This window comes from Musca vetustissima, unplaced genomic scaffold, assembly GCF_032173495.1.
Source record: "Musca vetustissima isolate MV318-11 ecotype Yass unplaced genomic scaffold, APGP_CSIRO_Mvet_v1 utg28112, whole genome shotgun sequence".
Lineage (NCBI taxonomy): Eukaryota > Metazoa > Arthropoda > Insecta > Diptera > Muscidae > Musca > Musca vetustissima.
The window spans coordinates 72,071-89,089 of record NW_026879323.1 but is presented as its reverse complement, the minus strand read 5'-3'; the positions used below and the strand labels follow the sequence as shown (position 1 = coordinate 89,089).

The window sequence follows — 17,019 nt, the reverse complement described above, 5'->3', positions numbered from 1 at the left end:
TTTTTGTTAAAGGACTCCGAGCCTTTCGGCTTTTAAATAGCTTACATATCGGTTAATTAAAATCGGTACAAAAATCGGGTTAATTAACTGAAAATCCGTTAAACAATTTTACTAATCGAAAATAGGTTCTAGAAAAAAAAAAAATAATAATAATAAATAAATAATAATAATTTATATTTCATTTAGCATAATGAGACGTATTTATGGTAAATATTTTAGACGAATCCGAAAGTTTTTCAAAAAGTACAAGGGTTTTCTGAGCAAGGATCGGCTAAAAGTCGGAAAGAGCGATAAAAACATTTGCAGATTTTTTTTTCGATATTGTACCATGCTTTAAAATAGCGCCCATATAAGGATCCTACCCCAATTCGGGAATTTTTTTCGGCAAATTGTCCAATCGAAGTGACAATAATTTGGCATTTTGGCTTTGTAAAGAAATTATTTATATATATTGAGAAGTTTTACATATTTTGATTGTCATCCTCATGGTGGTTAGTATAAAAAGTTCGGTCAGACCGAACTTAACATTGATTTTAGTTATTGTTTTTAGGACAACTTATCTATTGTGTATTTGGCATACATAAATAGCGATTTTTATACCCTTCACAACACTGTGGTACAGGGTATTATATCTTTGTGCATATGTTTGTAACAGTCTAATGGAAATGAGACAGGCACATGATTCCTTTTGAGAATATGCATAGAATCACTTTCTAAGTCGATTTATAAATGTCCGTCCGTCCGTCCGTCCGTCTGTGCATGTTAAATTGTAAACAAAGTACAGGTCGCATTTATGATCCGAATTGGATGAAATTTGGCATAGATCACTTATTCGGCCCAAGGACGAACCCTATTGAAATTGGGAAAAATCGGTTCAGATTTAGATATAGCTCCCATATATATATTTAACCGATTTAATGTAAACGGTCCATATATATCTTTCGATCTTTGGCATAACGTACTGAATTGAGTCTAGAATGATGTCTGCCAAGTTTCGTGAAAATCGGTCCAGATTTAGATATAGCTCCCATATACAGTTTCGTCCGATTTCATGTAAATGGTGCACCAAAGTCCCTATATATCCTTCGATTTGCACGAAATTTGATATAACGTACTGAATAGTGCCTAGAATGATGTCTGCCAAGTTTCGTGAAAATCGGTCCTGATTTAGATATAGCTCCCATATATAGTTTCGTCCGATTTCATATATAAATGGTGCACCAAAGTCCCTATATATCCTTCGATTTGCACGAAATTTAGCATAACGTACTGAAATGAGCCTAGAGAGATGTCTGCCAAGTTTCGAGAAAATCGGTCCAGATTGCTATAGCTATAGCTCCCATATAGTTTCGTCCGATTTCATGTAAATGGAACACCAAAGTCGCTATATATCCTTCGATTTGCACGAAATTTGGCATAACGTACTGAATTGAGCCTAGAGTGATGTCTGCCTTGTTTCGTGAAAATCGGTCCAGATTTATATAAAGCTCCCTTTTATTATAGATTGATTTTAAGTAATTGACGCACCAAGGAACCAATAGGCTGATAAGAACAAAACGTTCTGAAATTACTATAACCTAACCTGTGACATGTTTGTTTGAAATCGCTTAATATTTGGGTAGAGCTTCCATATATATTTTCGCCCGATTTCAAGTAAATTGGGCATCAAACTCCTCATGTAGTCAGATTGACATCAAATTTTGCACAACTTACAAAATTGAGCATAGAATTACGTAATTGCGTTTTCTAGAAGTACAGACATAGCCCAATATTTGTTTGAAGTCGATTTACATACTTTATGGATAGACCTAGGTAGATTCACATTTAGATAAATATCACATATTTTATTTCATCCAATTTCATGTTAATAGTCCTGTTTAATATACCCATAGTGGTGAAGGGTATCATATAGTCGACCCCGTCCGACTTTACTACTTTCCTTACTGGTTTAGACTCAACATTATCATACAATCTCACTGTGGCCTTAAAATCAAAATTTCACAGTTTCAGATTTATCCATAAAACATATTGGTAACCTCATCACTCAATACTAATAGTAGGACACTTTTCATCCCCATTCCCGTTGGTTCATCCATCCGGATCACTATTTGCAATCCTGACTCCATTCTGTGCATTTATAGCACGAAGTTTCACAACTTGTCACACACCTACATGCATAAAATGATTATTGTGCAAAATTTCTGAATTCCTGTAAAGCAAAGCTCCCTGCATCTAATGGGGGGAAGGTATAAATATTAACAAATATTCCATATGAAACCTCAGTACCTATTCACTTTTATTTCACTTTTATCAACGGTTTTTGCTTATCTGTTTTTTTTTTTTTTTTGTTAGCAAGTTTCATAAATGGCTATGCAAATATTAATACGAATACAATTAAAAATCTAAATATTTTCAATAACTGTGCCAAAACACGTAATGACCTTGCCATCCATTGGCCACGTTACATAAAACCTCACACACGTCCCTTGCCACCAAACATGGATAGTCTTGTTGGCCACAACAACATAGCAGCCAGTTAACTGTCTGACAAGTACATAAATTACACCGGGAATAATGTCACACACATCAGCAACAGCAGAGACTGCTATAAAGTGTGACTTGTGTGTGTGTGTGATTTTTTTAACGAACAAAAAATGAAAAATATTTAAAATATTTGCCAAATTCAAATTGGTTTTCAAAGATTACTTTGTTCCAGTGGTGGTGGTGTGTGTGTGTGTGTGCAACTTCTCACTAACTATTTTTAAAACGCCATCCAATTAATGCCTTTAGTAATGAATCGAATTATTGAAATAAATTCGAAAACTTTGTTGTCGTCGTCGGTCGATGGTTCACGTTATCTCCATATTTGTATCTATCCAGCTAGTCAGTGAGTCGGGCATTGCAATTTGAGTCGCAATCACAAGTTGTTGAATTAAAAGTATTAAACACCGAGTTGGCTAAAAGGACCAGACCACCGATTCTAAACAAAAAACGAAACCTCTTGAAAACAATGAAAAGCTTTTTGGTGGTACGCAGCAGCAGCGATACGCACAAGCTTATGTGCCTTAATGCAACCAACAACTACATATCTGTTGTCATATGGCCTAACTGGCAAACAGCAACAATGACGAAGGCGTTGGATTTGAGCAAAACGATTGAAAACTAAAACTGTATCTGTAGCGGAAATCTGTTAAGACAAACGAACGAAAATTATGACCAAATTACGAAAATCGAAACGTATGGTGTCCGGGGCTACATGCATTGCTGCCTGCAAGAGTTTACAAATTAAGGCGTGTAGTTCTATTGCGTGTTTTTATCGTAACTGTTGTTGTTTTTTTTCAATCGCCATGTTTCATTATTGAACAGTTGGTATTTCGACAAAATATTCGTTGTTGGTCATTTGTTGTTCAGTTGGATTTTGTCACAGTTTCGGATGAACGTTCAAATATCAAAGACAAATTCCTCATTGAATAGTTGTCGACTGATATACGACGTGGTAGTTGTAAAGTTTGGAAAAGGGTCTGAGAAAATTCTGTGAAATCTTTAGACATGTAGAAAATTACTGTTTTAGGATAATACAAATATACAATTTGTGATGTTTATACGACCAGCCCATTATTTCTTCCCAACCCTTTTGAAGATGGTATCTTGTTATTCCGCTTCAATAAAGCATCGTCATCTTACTCTTTAAGCCCCTGTGTTAGTTTAAATAATGATTTCATAATTTTGATAATGGGGCTGCCATCTATAGTTTCATAGTAACAACGTCTGCCTGGGTTTGGTGCAGTGGTTGGGGTCCTTGCTTATTTAGGGTTGCAATTTTTTCACTGGGTGGCGCTATATACTTTAATTTCTATTTGGTGCTATTCTCATGTGTTTATGTTGAGGGTTCGAATCCGCTTCTTATAATACATGTTAGAAATTACTGTTTTGGTATAATACAAATATACAATGTTTTGATGCGTACATGACCAGTTCTTTTGTGATTTCATGATTACATTGTATTTTATTCCGGCCAGGGCTACCATCTATGGTTGCCTAGTAACAACACCCTCTTGAGTTTAGTGCAGTGGTTGGGGTCCTTGCTTTTTTAGTGTTGCAATTTTTTTCTCTGGGTGGCGCTAGGTCCTTCTATGTCTATTTGGTGTTATTCTCATGGGGTTTCGATTGCCTTAATCAGGAAGGAATGCAAGCCGCTATTTCTCTTTTCCACTATGGTTCGAGCCCTTTTTGTAGTTGTATCTGTTTGAATAAATCACGATCGATTTGATTTCGATAAATTTGATTTTTTGTTTCAAGAACATTTTTGAAAATCGTACCTCGTACATTTTCCACGCTTTAATAGTGAATATGGCTATATTGTTTTTTTTGGACAACTCGAAAATAAGTTGGTTTGGCAAAAAACTTGAACGCATTTTCCTTTTATGAAATGTAAGCAAGCAAGCCCACATTGCAAAATTGTTTTATATATTTATTACACATTACTATGAACGGCTACATACATAAATAACTGTATCTCGGTATACTGAGAAGAGACGGACGAACATATTGATATTATCGATGTCGCACGATCTATCGAGACCATAAAAAACCATTGTGGCAGGCAGCATACATCGATGTAGATTTTTGTGATCTATTCTCTGTGCGTTTTACCAAGGCTTCAAAGGGAAAACGCCCGTTTCTTGGCGTTTTGGAGAAAAACAAGAAAAAAAAACGTTTGTATCGCTTAAGGCAGTTTTCATTATTGATAATTTTTGTTTGGAGCAGTTTATTGCTGCATTGGCCAATGATGGTGGCGGAGTTTGTTTGGCTGTGGGGGAAAATCACATAAATTGAACCCCTTCACTTTGATTACAAAGCTCTTGTCCGTTTTTTTTTATATTTTTCTTCAAACAACATCAAATAAAATAAAATAAATTTGTTGTTTGGTTATTACAACTGCTCAATGTTTTAATTTTTATTTTTCTTTGTAATAATTCAGTTTTCTTTGAAATAATTTCATTATGAGAATGTATTGTACGCTATACTAAACAATAAAAAATTTAACCCTACCTGTATATCCGTCAATTTGTACGAAATTTGGCATAGCGTACTGAATTGAGTCTGGAATGATGTGTGGTAAGTTTAGGAAAAATCGGTTCAGTTTTCGATATAGCTCCTTTATATATTTTCGTCCGATTTTATGTAAATGGTGCACCAAAGTCCCTTATATCCTTTGAGTTTTACGAAGTTTGGCATAGCGTACTGAATTGAGCCTATAATGATGTGTGGAAAGTTTCGAAAAAATCGGTTCAGATTTCGATATAGCTTCCGATTTTACCTAAATGGTGCACCAAACTCCTAATGTTTGTCTGATTAGCGTATATAAATTTTGCTATATTGTTTTCCATAAATTTGTCCCATGGTACGCAGATGACTCTAAATCTGCCCGAATGAAATTAAATTTATCATAGGTTGCAGAAAGACATGAGTATGTTCCTTCGAGGGAATATTGACATGTAAAATTCGCTTTTCGATATAATATTGTAAAAAGTAAAAATGTATCAGTCGGTGTTGCCGACATATATATATATACCCTCAGCCTATGGTTTGCGGAATTACACACAGGTTTTAGGGGGTTACGATTTAATGTTGATTAAACCGGTTATTCAATTTGCTTCAATTTAATGAATGTTACCAGTTTATAAACTATTAAACCTTTCTGGGGGAGGACTTGATATAGGTTTTGTAATCGCCTAATATTGTATTTATTGAAAATTTGGACCATTTGCGGGAGAGGTGCATGAAGGAGTGGACCAATGCGTCTCATCTTCGGACTTGATCAAGGTTTTGTATATACAGGGTGAAATGTAAAATCTGCAACCAATTTCAGACTGCTGTCATTTCTAAGCCATTCGTCCGACAGCTGTAAAAATTATTCCAGTGACAGCTCATTATATTGTTTACAAGCGTTCAAGTGTCATAGTGTGATCGTTAGAGCACTCCAGCATTTAAGGGGACCGCCTCATTCTCGGTTTCAAAAAATTTTATTTTGTATTTTGATTTAATTCGAATCTACACTAATTCAATAATGTCCCTATATAATTTTAGGTGAAAATCTCATCAACTATTGAAGATATAGCCGATTTATTGTGATAGCATCAAGTGACGGCAGGGGGGGCTTCTCAAACTTTAAACTCTTAGTTTGTTTTAGTTTTTTATCTCACCTTGTATAAGAGGTTGTTCAAGGTTTGGCTGAAGTCGATATTGTATTTGTAAATATTTAAAATGTTGATCTTTGTTGGGGAGGTACCAGAAGGAGTGGTGTAAATCGGATAGTCTATTCGTCTCATATTGTATTTGTAAATATTTTCGTCTTCGTCAAAACTTGGTAAAGGTAGTAGGCTGTATTAAGTTTGGATCAAATCGGATAGTCCATTCGCATGATATTGTAAAATTAATTTTTTTGCTCAATTTTGACCATTTGGGGGGAAGGTACCAGTAGGATTAGACCAATAGGGCTTGATTTAGCTTGATTTAGGTTTTGTAAGTATAATAGGTTGTGCAATGTTTTGTTCAAATCGAACATTCTATTTGCCTAAAATTGGATTTAGAAACATTTAAACTGTTGATCCTCTAGGGGGAAAGTACCGGAGGGGGAGGGCCCTATCTTCGGACTTCTTCTAGGCTTGGTAAAAATAATAGGTGTGCATTGTTTGGTTCAATTTGAACATTTCATTCGCCTGATATTGGATTTATAAATATTGAAAATGTTCACCCTTTTGTGGGGGAGGTAACAGAAGGAGTGGACTACTGAATCCCATCCTCGGATTTTATCATATAGCTGTCATATATCGTTTTGTCCGATTTTAAGTAAATTGTGCACCAAAGACCCAAAGTTAAACCGATTAACACAACATTTTGCACAACGTACTGAAGTTAGTATAACCTAAAGTCTGGCAATTTTCGTTCAAATCGGTTCAGATTTGCATATAGCTCCTATATATGGCCGACATGGACAAAACGTTGAAATCGCTTCAGATATACTTTCCATTAATGTTTTCGTGCGATTTTAATTAAATGGTGCCCTAAACTCCTCCTTCTTCTCAGATCGACTCGAAATTTTGCATAACGTACAAAATTGAGTATAGAATGACATAATAGCTTTTTGTAGAAATGCAGACATAGCCCATATATTCGACCGGCTTCATGTTTAATGGGGTTTCAATTAATAATTTGTCAATTATTATGGCATTCTATACTCAATTTTGTACGTTCTGCACAATCGTCAATCTGACAAAAATGTGACCCAATTCAGTACGCTATGCCAAATTTCGTGTAAATTGAGAGTTTGGTGCAGAACTTACATAAAATCGGACATATATATATATATAATATATATGGGAACTATATCCAAATCTAAACCGATTTTCTCCAATTTCAATAGGGTTCGTCCTTCGGCCAAATAAATAAGCTGTACCAAATTTTATCCAAATCGGATTATAAATGCGACCTGTACTTTGTTTACAATTTTACATCAACAGACGAACCGATGGGAGGTCGGACATGCATAAATCGACTCAGAAAGTGATTCTATGCATATTCTCAAAAGGAACTATGGATCTATCTCGTTTCCGTTTGCCTGTTACAAACATATGCACAAAGACATAATACCATGTATCACAGTGTTGTGAAGGGTATAACATTCTCGATTTTAATTTTTCAAGATTTTCAAAGGGCTGGTAAATCAATACCAGTGCTTGTTAAGGTTTGTAATTTTGCATATATATATTTGAAGAATTAATTTTTGTTATTGTTTTTTGTAATTAAAGAAAAGTCCTTATTTTTATGGCTGGTATGATAACTCCTCACTGGAACATCGGAATCCGAAAATTCCAACGGTGTACAAGTACATGTCTAGCTCTCGTATGAACTAGGATTATTGACTTCGCTCTAAAATTAACAAAATGGCGAACTTTTAAAAAATATTTTTGGAAAATCGCTGATTTTTGACCAAAAACCAACTTAAACAATAAGGAAGATCTTCACCGATTGCTTTATCCTAGTTCATACGATAGCTGTACACTCACAGAGAAACGTGTAAAAATTTGAAATCGATTGGGTTATTAGTTTTTGAGTTATCGTGCCCGCCATTCACAAATGAGAAAAACGCGTTTAAAGTTTGAGAAGCCCTTCAGCCGTCACTTGATGCTGACACAATACATCGGCTATATCTTCAAGAGTTCTTGAGATTTTCACTTGAAATTTTGTGAGGACATTTTTGAATTAGAGTAGATTCGAATTAAATCATAAAAATTTTTGACCCCGAGAATGGGGGGAGGTCCCTTTAAATAAAAAATGTGTATAAGTCAGTCAGAATTGGTACATTAAAAGCACAATTTTGACAATTTTGTGTGTTAGGTACCAGAAGGAGTGGACCGTTTTGTCCCATATTCGAACTTGAACTAAGTTTCGAAGAAATTTTACGATGTGCAAAGTTTAGATGAATTCGGTTATTCGGGAGTTACCGGCCAGACAGGCAGATAGACGGACGGATCGAAATTTTTAAACAGACTACAAATTGTCTAAAACGGATTTGGTCCAAAGAAACATTGGGTCTAAAACCAATATTTCGACGAGGCACATTTAGCCATAAGGCAGAGGAGATAATCATGCGTCATTTTTGGTATGTGCAAAGGTACTAGTCCTATACATTGGTTTTTTCATTTTCTCCTGGCAGCAATTTATTAGGGCATTGCCCCGTACATCTCACGTTGGAGAGTATAAAAAGATCGGCCCAACGAATTGACTAAAATTTGCAATGACGTGTTCTTGGAGAATGAAAAAATACATATTTTTCCGAACATGTACATATTTTAGTTTGTCTCATTGTCATTGAATAATAAAACACATTAACATATATTCAAAATAATGCAATTGAGTATATATCCGTTTTGTGAATTATAAAATCAAGTTTTCGTTTTTTCGTTTGCCACAAAAAATGCAGATACAAAATGACTTTTCTCACATTCATTTTCATGCTTAAATCTTGACTTTTTGCATGGAAAACAAGAACAACATTTGAATGTCACGAGACAAGTGATCGAAGTTATCCATCATAATTATATGCTGAAATGATTTGCATCACGGCTAACTGGAAATGCTTCGCGGAAAGAACATTCAACCAAAAGATATTGAGGATCAAGGCCATATTCAAATTTCAATTTTTTTGCAATATTTCTGTGATTATTTGGGCGTTTAGACATGAAGTCATACATACGGATAGCACATTACCAAACATTCACATGGACGTTTGGCGACAAATGGCCGGTCGGCCTGCCACAAGAAGTTGCAATTTGTAAAAACCAGACGCCGCTTGCAGCCGCATTCAACCACATTCAAGTTGACAACGACGACTACTGTCAGCTAATATCTTGTCTTCGGCAATTGCCATCACCAAATGGTGTTTTAATGAATTCGTTTAATTTTAATTTGGTGCAGTAAATTGTAAACTAAAACCAAACTTGTTTCTTACCAAAATCAAAAAATCAGTTCTTAAATTGTAACACCGACAAAATCGCCACACCAAAACAATTATAATTTAAAAAAAAATTCTGACGACAATTGAAGTCATGGAAATCCACATCCATGGAGATTATTAAATGACAAGAATATTCATTCACTTTGTCTGAATGAATACTGTGTTTCCCCCATAAATAAAAATATATATCACAGCCATGTTGCTGCTGCTGTTCTATTAGGCCCACCAAGTCAGTCAATCATTTGAAATCATTATTATGGTGGCATATCCAAAATGTTTGTTTTGTTGTCCATCGACGACAAGAGGTTGTGTTGATTGCATCAGAATTGAACCAAATCGAATTGAAGTTAAAAGTTACGATTTTGTATTGTCGATGTGTGTGTGTGTGCGTGTGTTGGTGTTTTTAGATCAAAGCTCCAGCATTCATTAAGGTGGTAAAGTAGACTATTTTGGCCTTTCAGTCACATTCGGAAAGGGAGTTACAATATAAGGCACGCCATAATAAAATAATAATAATAGGGATGTCTTAGAGAAAAAAGTTCGGACCGAACGAACTTGGCAAGTGTCATGAGGAGAATGTTCTCATACATAAAATTGATGGGAACTGTTATGTGGGACCTGTGCCATAACATGGACTCGGGATGTTTTGTTTTTTTTTTCTCTAAGAAAATGAAGTACAAAATTACAGGAAGGGTTTTATAGGTGGATATTTCAAGCATCTCCCACAGAAAAGTTTTTCAGCCAACAAGAACCGGGAATGACAAATTACTGACAGTTCGTTTGTAAAATACATATACGATCATCAGAATATTTTAAATAGGATGAGGGCGTGGTTATTATAAAGAGGGTAGTGAAAATTTTCTACGACACAAATGTCTACCTACCAAGAATCTGAATGCCAAATTACGACCACTTCGAATTTCGAAAAGGTAGCATTAGCTTTTCAGTTTGATTGGATTTTTACCCTCTGAAACCCCGAATTGGCAAATATCATTAAAATATCGAAATGAGGCGGAAGCTTTATATGTACCTATATTAAACATTTTTCGCTGATTCTTTTAGACAAAAGAACCCGATACCGGAGCCAGTTGGATGGAAATGCGCTCGAATTTGCAAAAAATACCTAGGATCAGCAAAATACCGAAATGAGGCGGGAGCTTTATATGGGGGTTACGTCAAAACATGGACCTATATTAAATATAAAATATTCGCTGATATTTATACTCTCAGTCACACGGCTACTGAGGGTATAAACAATTGGAAACCCAAAAATGTGCTTCATCGAAATATTGGTGTTAGACCCCATCTTTCTTTGGACCACTTCCACTTTAGACGATTTTGAGTCGATTTATAAATGTCCGTTCGTCTATTTGTCTGGACGTCTGGAACGATAACCCTCGAAGGGAGCAACCGATTCCTTTCGAAGATGGGGAATATCGGTCCACTTCTTCTATTATCTCCTCCACAAAATGATCAAAATTATGCAAAAAATGTATTTTATAATATCATGTCAAGGGATTGTTCGATTTTAAGCAAACTTTGCACACACAACCTATTATCTTCACCAAACCTTTTGGTCCACTTCTTCTGGTACCTGGTCAAATGATCAAAAATGTCAATATTTACAAATTCAATATCAGGCGAATGGAATGTCCGATTTGTATCTAACTTTGAACAACATATTATCTTTACCAATTCGAATATAGGACTAACCTGTTGTCTTTACCAAGATCAAATCATGTCCGAATATGGGACGTATTGGTCCACATCTTCTGGTACCTGCCCCACAAATGGTCAAAATATGCAATATTTATAAATCCAATATCAGGCGAATGGAATGTCCGATTTGGACCAAATTTTGTACAATCTATTAATAGTACCAAGCCCAGATCACGTCGGAATATGGGACTTACGTGTCCACTCCTTTTGGTACCACCCCCACAGAGGGTCAATATTTTATAAACATGTAAATTTAATTTGACATTAAATTCGAAACCTTTGAAATAAAATTAAATACCTGTTATGAAGCGAATAATTAAACCTTGTGTGTAATTCCGAAGACCTCCGCAAACCATAGGCCGAGGCTATATACCTGTCGGCGACATCACTAACACTTTTTTTACTTGTTTTTAGACACAAGAACCCGATATTGTAGCCTGTTGGATGGATGCGCTCATGGTCATACAAATACTGAAAAGAGGTGGGAGCATAATATGGCGGTTTTCAACAACTAGGAACTTGAAATGGCACTTCCAATGGACAATTTACTTACTTACATAGCTGGCTTATTACAGAACGGTTGTTCCATAAGCCGAGCTTAAAACAGATTTCCAAGCGTGTCGGTCTTGTGCGCAAATTCACCAATTTTATTTTTCCAGCAAGAACCCGAAATTGCAAATTACAGTCCCTCCTGTAGCGCCTAAAGCCGAAAATGAGTTGGTGTGTAGAACCAAGTCCCGATATATTCTTTTTTTACTGACCGATGACATTACGACAGTTTTTATTCTTATCACCTTCAATAACCCCCGAACCCAAATGTTGTACAGCCCTGCTTTGTTTGAAAATGTGCGTTTTGACAAGAGGAAAACTAAATAAATCAGTTCGCGCATGCGCGTATCTTGTTAGCAGGGGCTTGGTTGTTGGCTAGGCATTTTTTAGGTTTTAAATTGGTGATCTAAACAACAAGAAAAGTTTGCCTCTAAAAGGCTGTTCGAGTAGGAAAAACTAAAATCGAAACAAAACAAAGAGACAAACAAAAATAATCGCGAATCACTCACTCACAATCACCGGCAGCGATGTAGAAATCATCCGCATTTAAGGTGGACAAAAGATCACAACAAAACCAGATCTATCAAATCTTTTCGGATTCGAAGAAAAGACAAAAACAGAAAAAGAAAAAAAAACAATGAATGGCCGCTCGTTCGCTCGGTGGTGTTCTTTCAAAGAGTACTGATGTTGGTGGTCACAACTCACCACCATAACAAATGAAAAGCACAGCTTTAAAGAGTCTTCGAACCACATTTCAAATCTATACATCATCCGTAGACAGAAGCTATGTCTGAGATTGAGACTGATGCTGCTGCGTTTGCTAGTCTGTGTGAGCTTCGTCGTTGTCGTCGTCCAAGTTGAGCCAATAGATGGCCACAATGTGGCAAGATTGACATTCCTTCGTATATAAAAGTGGAAACTTCTTTCAGAATGCATCTCAAACCAAAGTTAGATATTTGCTAGCAAACAGCAAAGGTAGAGACACTTCAGCTTCACAAGCTTCTTTATAGGCTTCCTTGCAACAGACAGACCAAATACTTATCGATCATGTTCAAAAAGGTAAGGATTTCGGATCGGATTCGGTGATGTAACTTATTGCCCATCAATGAAAATGGATTCCTTTTTGTGATCGTGCTTTTAGGTGCTTCTAGTACTCAGTGTATCCTTGTCGATGGCCATTTCCGTGCCTGTGGCTGGTGGTATTGGTCATGGATATGGATATGCCGCAGCACCGGCGATTTCTTATGCCGCACCCGCAGTTTCATATGCCGCCCCAGCCGTTTCATATGCCGCTCCAGCAGTCACCTATGCGGCGCCAGCTAAAGTAGCTGTAGCAGCCGCCCCAGCTATTGTTGCAGCACCTGCAAAGGTTGCAGTTGCCGCCGCACCGGCTATTGTTAAAGCCGTAGAACCCGAGCCATATGATCCCAATCCACAATATAGCTTCTCCTATGGAGTTTCAGATCATTCTACCGGAGATTCGAAATCGGCCCATGAATCATTAGTAAATGGTGTTGTACAGGGTAGCTATTCCCTGACTGAAGCTGATGGTTCCATTCGTAAGGTAGGTTAATGTGATGCACAACCAACACCCCGAGGAATGGACCCATTTTAATGTGTGTGTGTGTTTTTATAGGTAACCTATACCGCCGATCATATTAATGGTTTCAATGCCGTTGTGGAAAAATCCGGCGGAGCTGTTATTGCCGCTAAACCTGTCGTGGCCGTAGCAGCTGCTCCAGCTGTTGCCAAGGTAGCTGTGGCCGCCCCTGCCATTGCTAAAGTCGCCTATGCTGCTCCAGCTGTTGGTTACAGTTACGGTGGTTATCATCACTAAGTCATCTTTCCCCACCCAAAGCCCAAAATACCCACCTTCTATTCAATATAAAGGCATTTCTAGTTACCAATGTTGAGAGGGAAATACAGCCGCGGCAGCAGCAGCAGTTTCACCTCCTCTCAATCAAAACGACGACGACGAAGCACAACGTATTCCGGACTTTGATGTGATTCCTTACGAAGATGGGACAGGAAAATTGTCTCGTCGTTAAAGTTTATTAATTTTTAAGTGTTATTAACTTATTTGTCATTTTTTTTTGTTTGTTTCTAGTTTCATTACTCACGCTCTCTCTCTCAATCTCACTCTCATAGTTAGCATTTTTTGTTTCAATTCTATGTTAGCTTTGCTTAACATTTGCATATGCCAGGCGGATACTCGCTCTCTCTCTCTCTTGCTCTCTCAAAACTTGCTTTTTTTGTTGGCATGCAAATGAGTTGTTACGCTTAATTAGGAAAATTCAAATATGTGAGTCCTTAATGTCCTTAAGGAATTTAGACATTGATTGTCACTGGAAAAAGGGGAAGGACTTCATATTTAATTTTTATTTTTTGTAAATTTGATTCTTTCTGCTCATTATTATTGTTGTTAGTATTTTTTGTAAATATTTCTAAGGATATGTGTATTCATTTCGATCCTGTATTGAAGTGGGTGCATTTATGCCTTTTTTTATTATCATCAGCCGCCATGTATCCATATAAAGGAGTTAATTGTATGTATGTATGTGTATTCATATTTGTGTATACATGTGTAGCAATGATGTTGTGAGTGTTAATTTAGCATGTAAGTGACTCGAAATTCTCGTAGATTGATTTGATCAGGAGAAAAATCGTTTGCATTTACTGAATAAAATGTTCAGTACAAAAATATATAATACATTGTTGTTTTATTTTTAAATATTAAAAATGTTCGGGTGTGGCAAAAATTGACGAAAATGGGCGAAATTGTCGAAAAATTAGAGTTGGGTAGTTCCGGAACGAACTAGTACAATAAAACTATTCCGAGAAAGGAACGATCGGAACTAGTTCCAACTCTTGAATTAATATAGTTCCTTTTTCTGATCTCGTTCCTTTTCGATGTCGTTCCTTTTTGGTATCGTTCTTTTTTCTGATCTCGTTCTTTTTTGAACTAATAGGAACTATAAAAAGCAAAAGAAACTATATGGAGCAAAGGAATTATTTGGAAAAAGGAACTATTTGGAGCAAAGGAACTATAAAAAACAAATGAACTATATGGAGCAAAGGAATATTAAGAGCAAAGGAACTATTTGGAGCAAAAGAACTGTATGGAGTAAAGAAACTATATGGAGCATAAAGGAACTAATTCCTTTTTAAAAAAGGAACGAGAAAGATCGATCCGCTACGTGAACTAGATTGCCCAACTTTACAAAAAATGCAGTTGTGTCGTTCCGAAACAAACTAGTTTAAATTAATTATTCCGAACCAGGAACAATCAGAACTAGGTACGGATCTTTCGTTCACCTAGTTCACTCATATGTGTGAAACAGTAAAGGTATGATTAATCGTCTCTTTATTTTTTTAATGAATGAAATATTCCGTGTAAAAATTAAACGCTGTAAATAATTCAAGCATAGAAAAGAAGAAGCATGAACGACAGTATTGACTGAACGAACTATCGTGTACCAGGAACTTTCCTACTTTCTTTCTTGCGGAGCGGACTGGAAAAGAACGAACTGCTCAAGGAACTAAATTGCCCAATTCTATCGAAAATCGCCCACAATGCTTTGTTTCACGAGAAGTACCAGTGGAAGTCGCCCAATAAAACTCATCTTTAGATTTAATGTAGGTTTGATAAAAATATTACGATTGCAATTCGGACTTCAAGTTTGAACATTTTGCAAGGCAGGTAATAAAAAGTGTTCATATCGATATAGGCCCCATTTTCAAACTTGGTGAAAAATAGGTTGTGCAAAGTTTGACTCGAATCGGATACTCCGTTCGCTTTATATTCAATTAATTTCCAGCAAATTGTTCACCATTGTGTGGATGAGTTCCAGAATGAGTGGACCGATATTCCCCATCATCAAAGTTCATTAAAGTTTGGAAGAAATATTACGATGTACAAATTGGAATGAAATCGGTTACTCCCTTCGAGAGTTATCGTGCGCACAAGCCAGAGGGATATAAATTTATAAATCGACCCTAAAATTGTCATTGTTAAGACCAATAATTCCATGTGGGACACTTGAACACAATAAAATCCTATATATATTTGCCCACGTCTTTTGAAATCATTGTAGAGGTCTCAATATTTAAAATAACAGCTTTGAAATTCTCACCAATAGGCCCATTTTCCGATATAGCTTCCATATAAATGTTTCGTACATTTTCGGTATTTTTAGAGCATTAGACGCATGTTCTATCCGAAGTGGATGCAACTTGAAATTCGGGGTTTCACGAAGGGTGAAAATTATCATTGCAAAAAAGTATTCATTGTTTTATATAATCCGATAAAAAGGTCCAGACCATTTTTGGTACTTTCTAAGTTTTATTGCTGAGTTACATGCCCGTATTCGAAATTTTAGAGATTTTAGCCACATTTTCCAATGGGAGTATGTTTCATGGAGAGTGAACAAATCATTGTTCGTAAGAGTAAAGTGGTACACAGCCTCTAGGTAACAGCACTCATTATTCGTCGCAGCCAATTGGAACCTCCATCAGAAGTTCCGCCACCTTAATCTATCGTTTTCATCATCCATCTTAAGCAGTATATCCTATATTCCAGGATCTTCACTCGTTGGTTCGCTTTCTCCGCGATGAAAATGTGTTAATTCATTTACTTCTATTTCTTTAAAATTAACTGGCTTCCAACGTACAGCTGTCTCCTTTACGGATTTATCTGCTACAGACTTTAGTTCATCTTTAACTGCTTCCGCTTTATGTACTGCTTTCTTATCTTTTCCATGACACGCCGTTAATCTAGGCATTTGTACAATTAAACAACTTTTTGAAGACAACACAGTAGTTATATTGGGTACTAATGTTACGCATTGCTTTTCTTCATAAAAAATATCTTCTTCGAACTCTGTTTCTTTTGCAATATCTCCATATAAGTGGGGGACTTCATATTCTCATCTTCTTCGACCATACTTTCTTTTTTTACGGAAAACCCCGATTTTTTCCGTAACCATAGAACAATATTCTGTTCACAGATTTAATGCAACTATCCTAAATAAGTTATGAACAAAATTTGACATCGCTACATCCTTGCTTTCGGGAGATACAGTACATTCTTTTTGAAAAATAAAAGTCTAATGTTAAAAAAACCAAATGGAAAATCGACGGAAAATTCATTTAAAATATTTCTCTAGATTCTGTTTTTCAAGAATCAAAAAGAATTCTGATGGCAGAATTCGTACAATTCGAATACGAAGTGA

General features: G+C 36.2%; 2 protein-coding genes across 2 annotated transcripts in view; one reads left to right on the top strand and one right to left on the bottom strand.

Moving 5' to 3' along the window:
* Positions 1-17,019, bottom strand: part of LOC133324136 (neurobeachin-like protein 1) — a gene marked incomplete at its 5' end in the record, with an annotated part of 106,503 nt that overhangs the window by 31,348 nt on the left and 58,136 nt on the right. The window lies entirely within an intron of this gene.
* LOC133324135 (cuticle protein 21) lies at positions 12,836-13,625 on the top strand. Its single transcript, XM_061533022.1, has 3 exons — positions 12,836-12,847; positions 12,930-13,352; positions 13,425-13,625. Exons 1-3 carry the CDS (start codon positions 12,836-12,838, stop codon positions 13,623-13,625), a joined length of 636 nt encoding a protein of 211 aa, XP_061389006.1.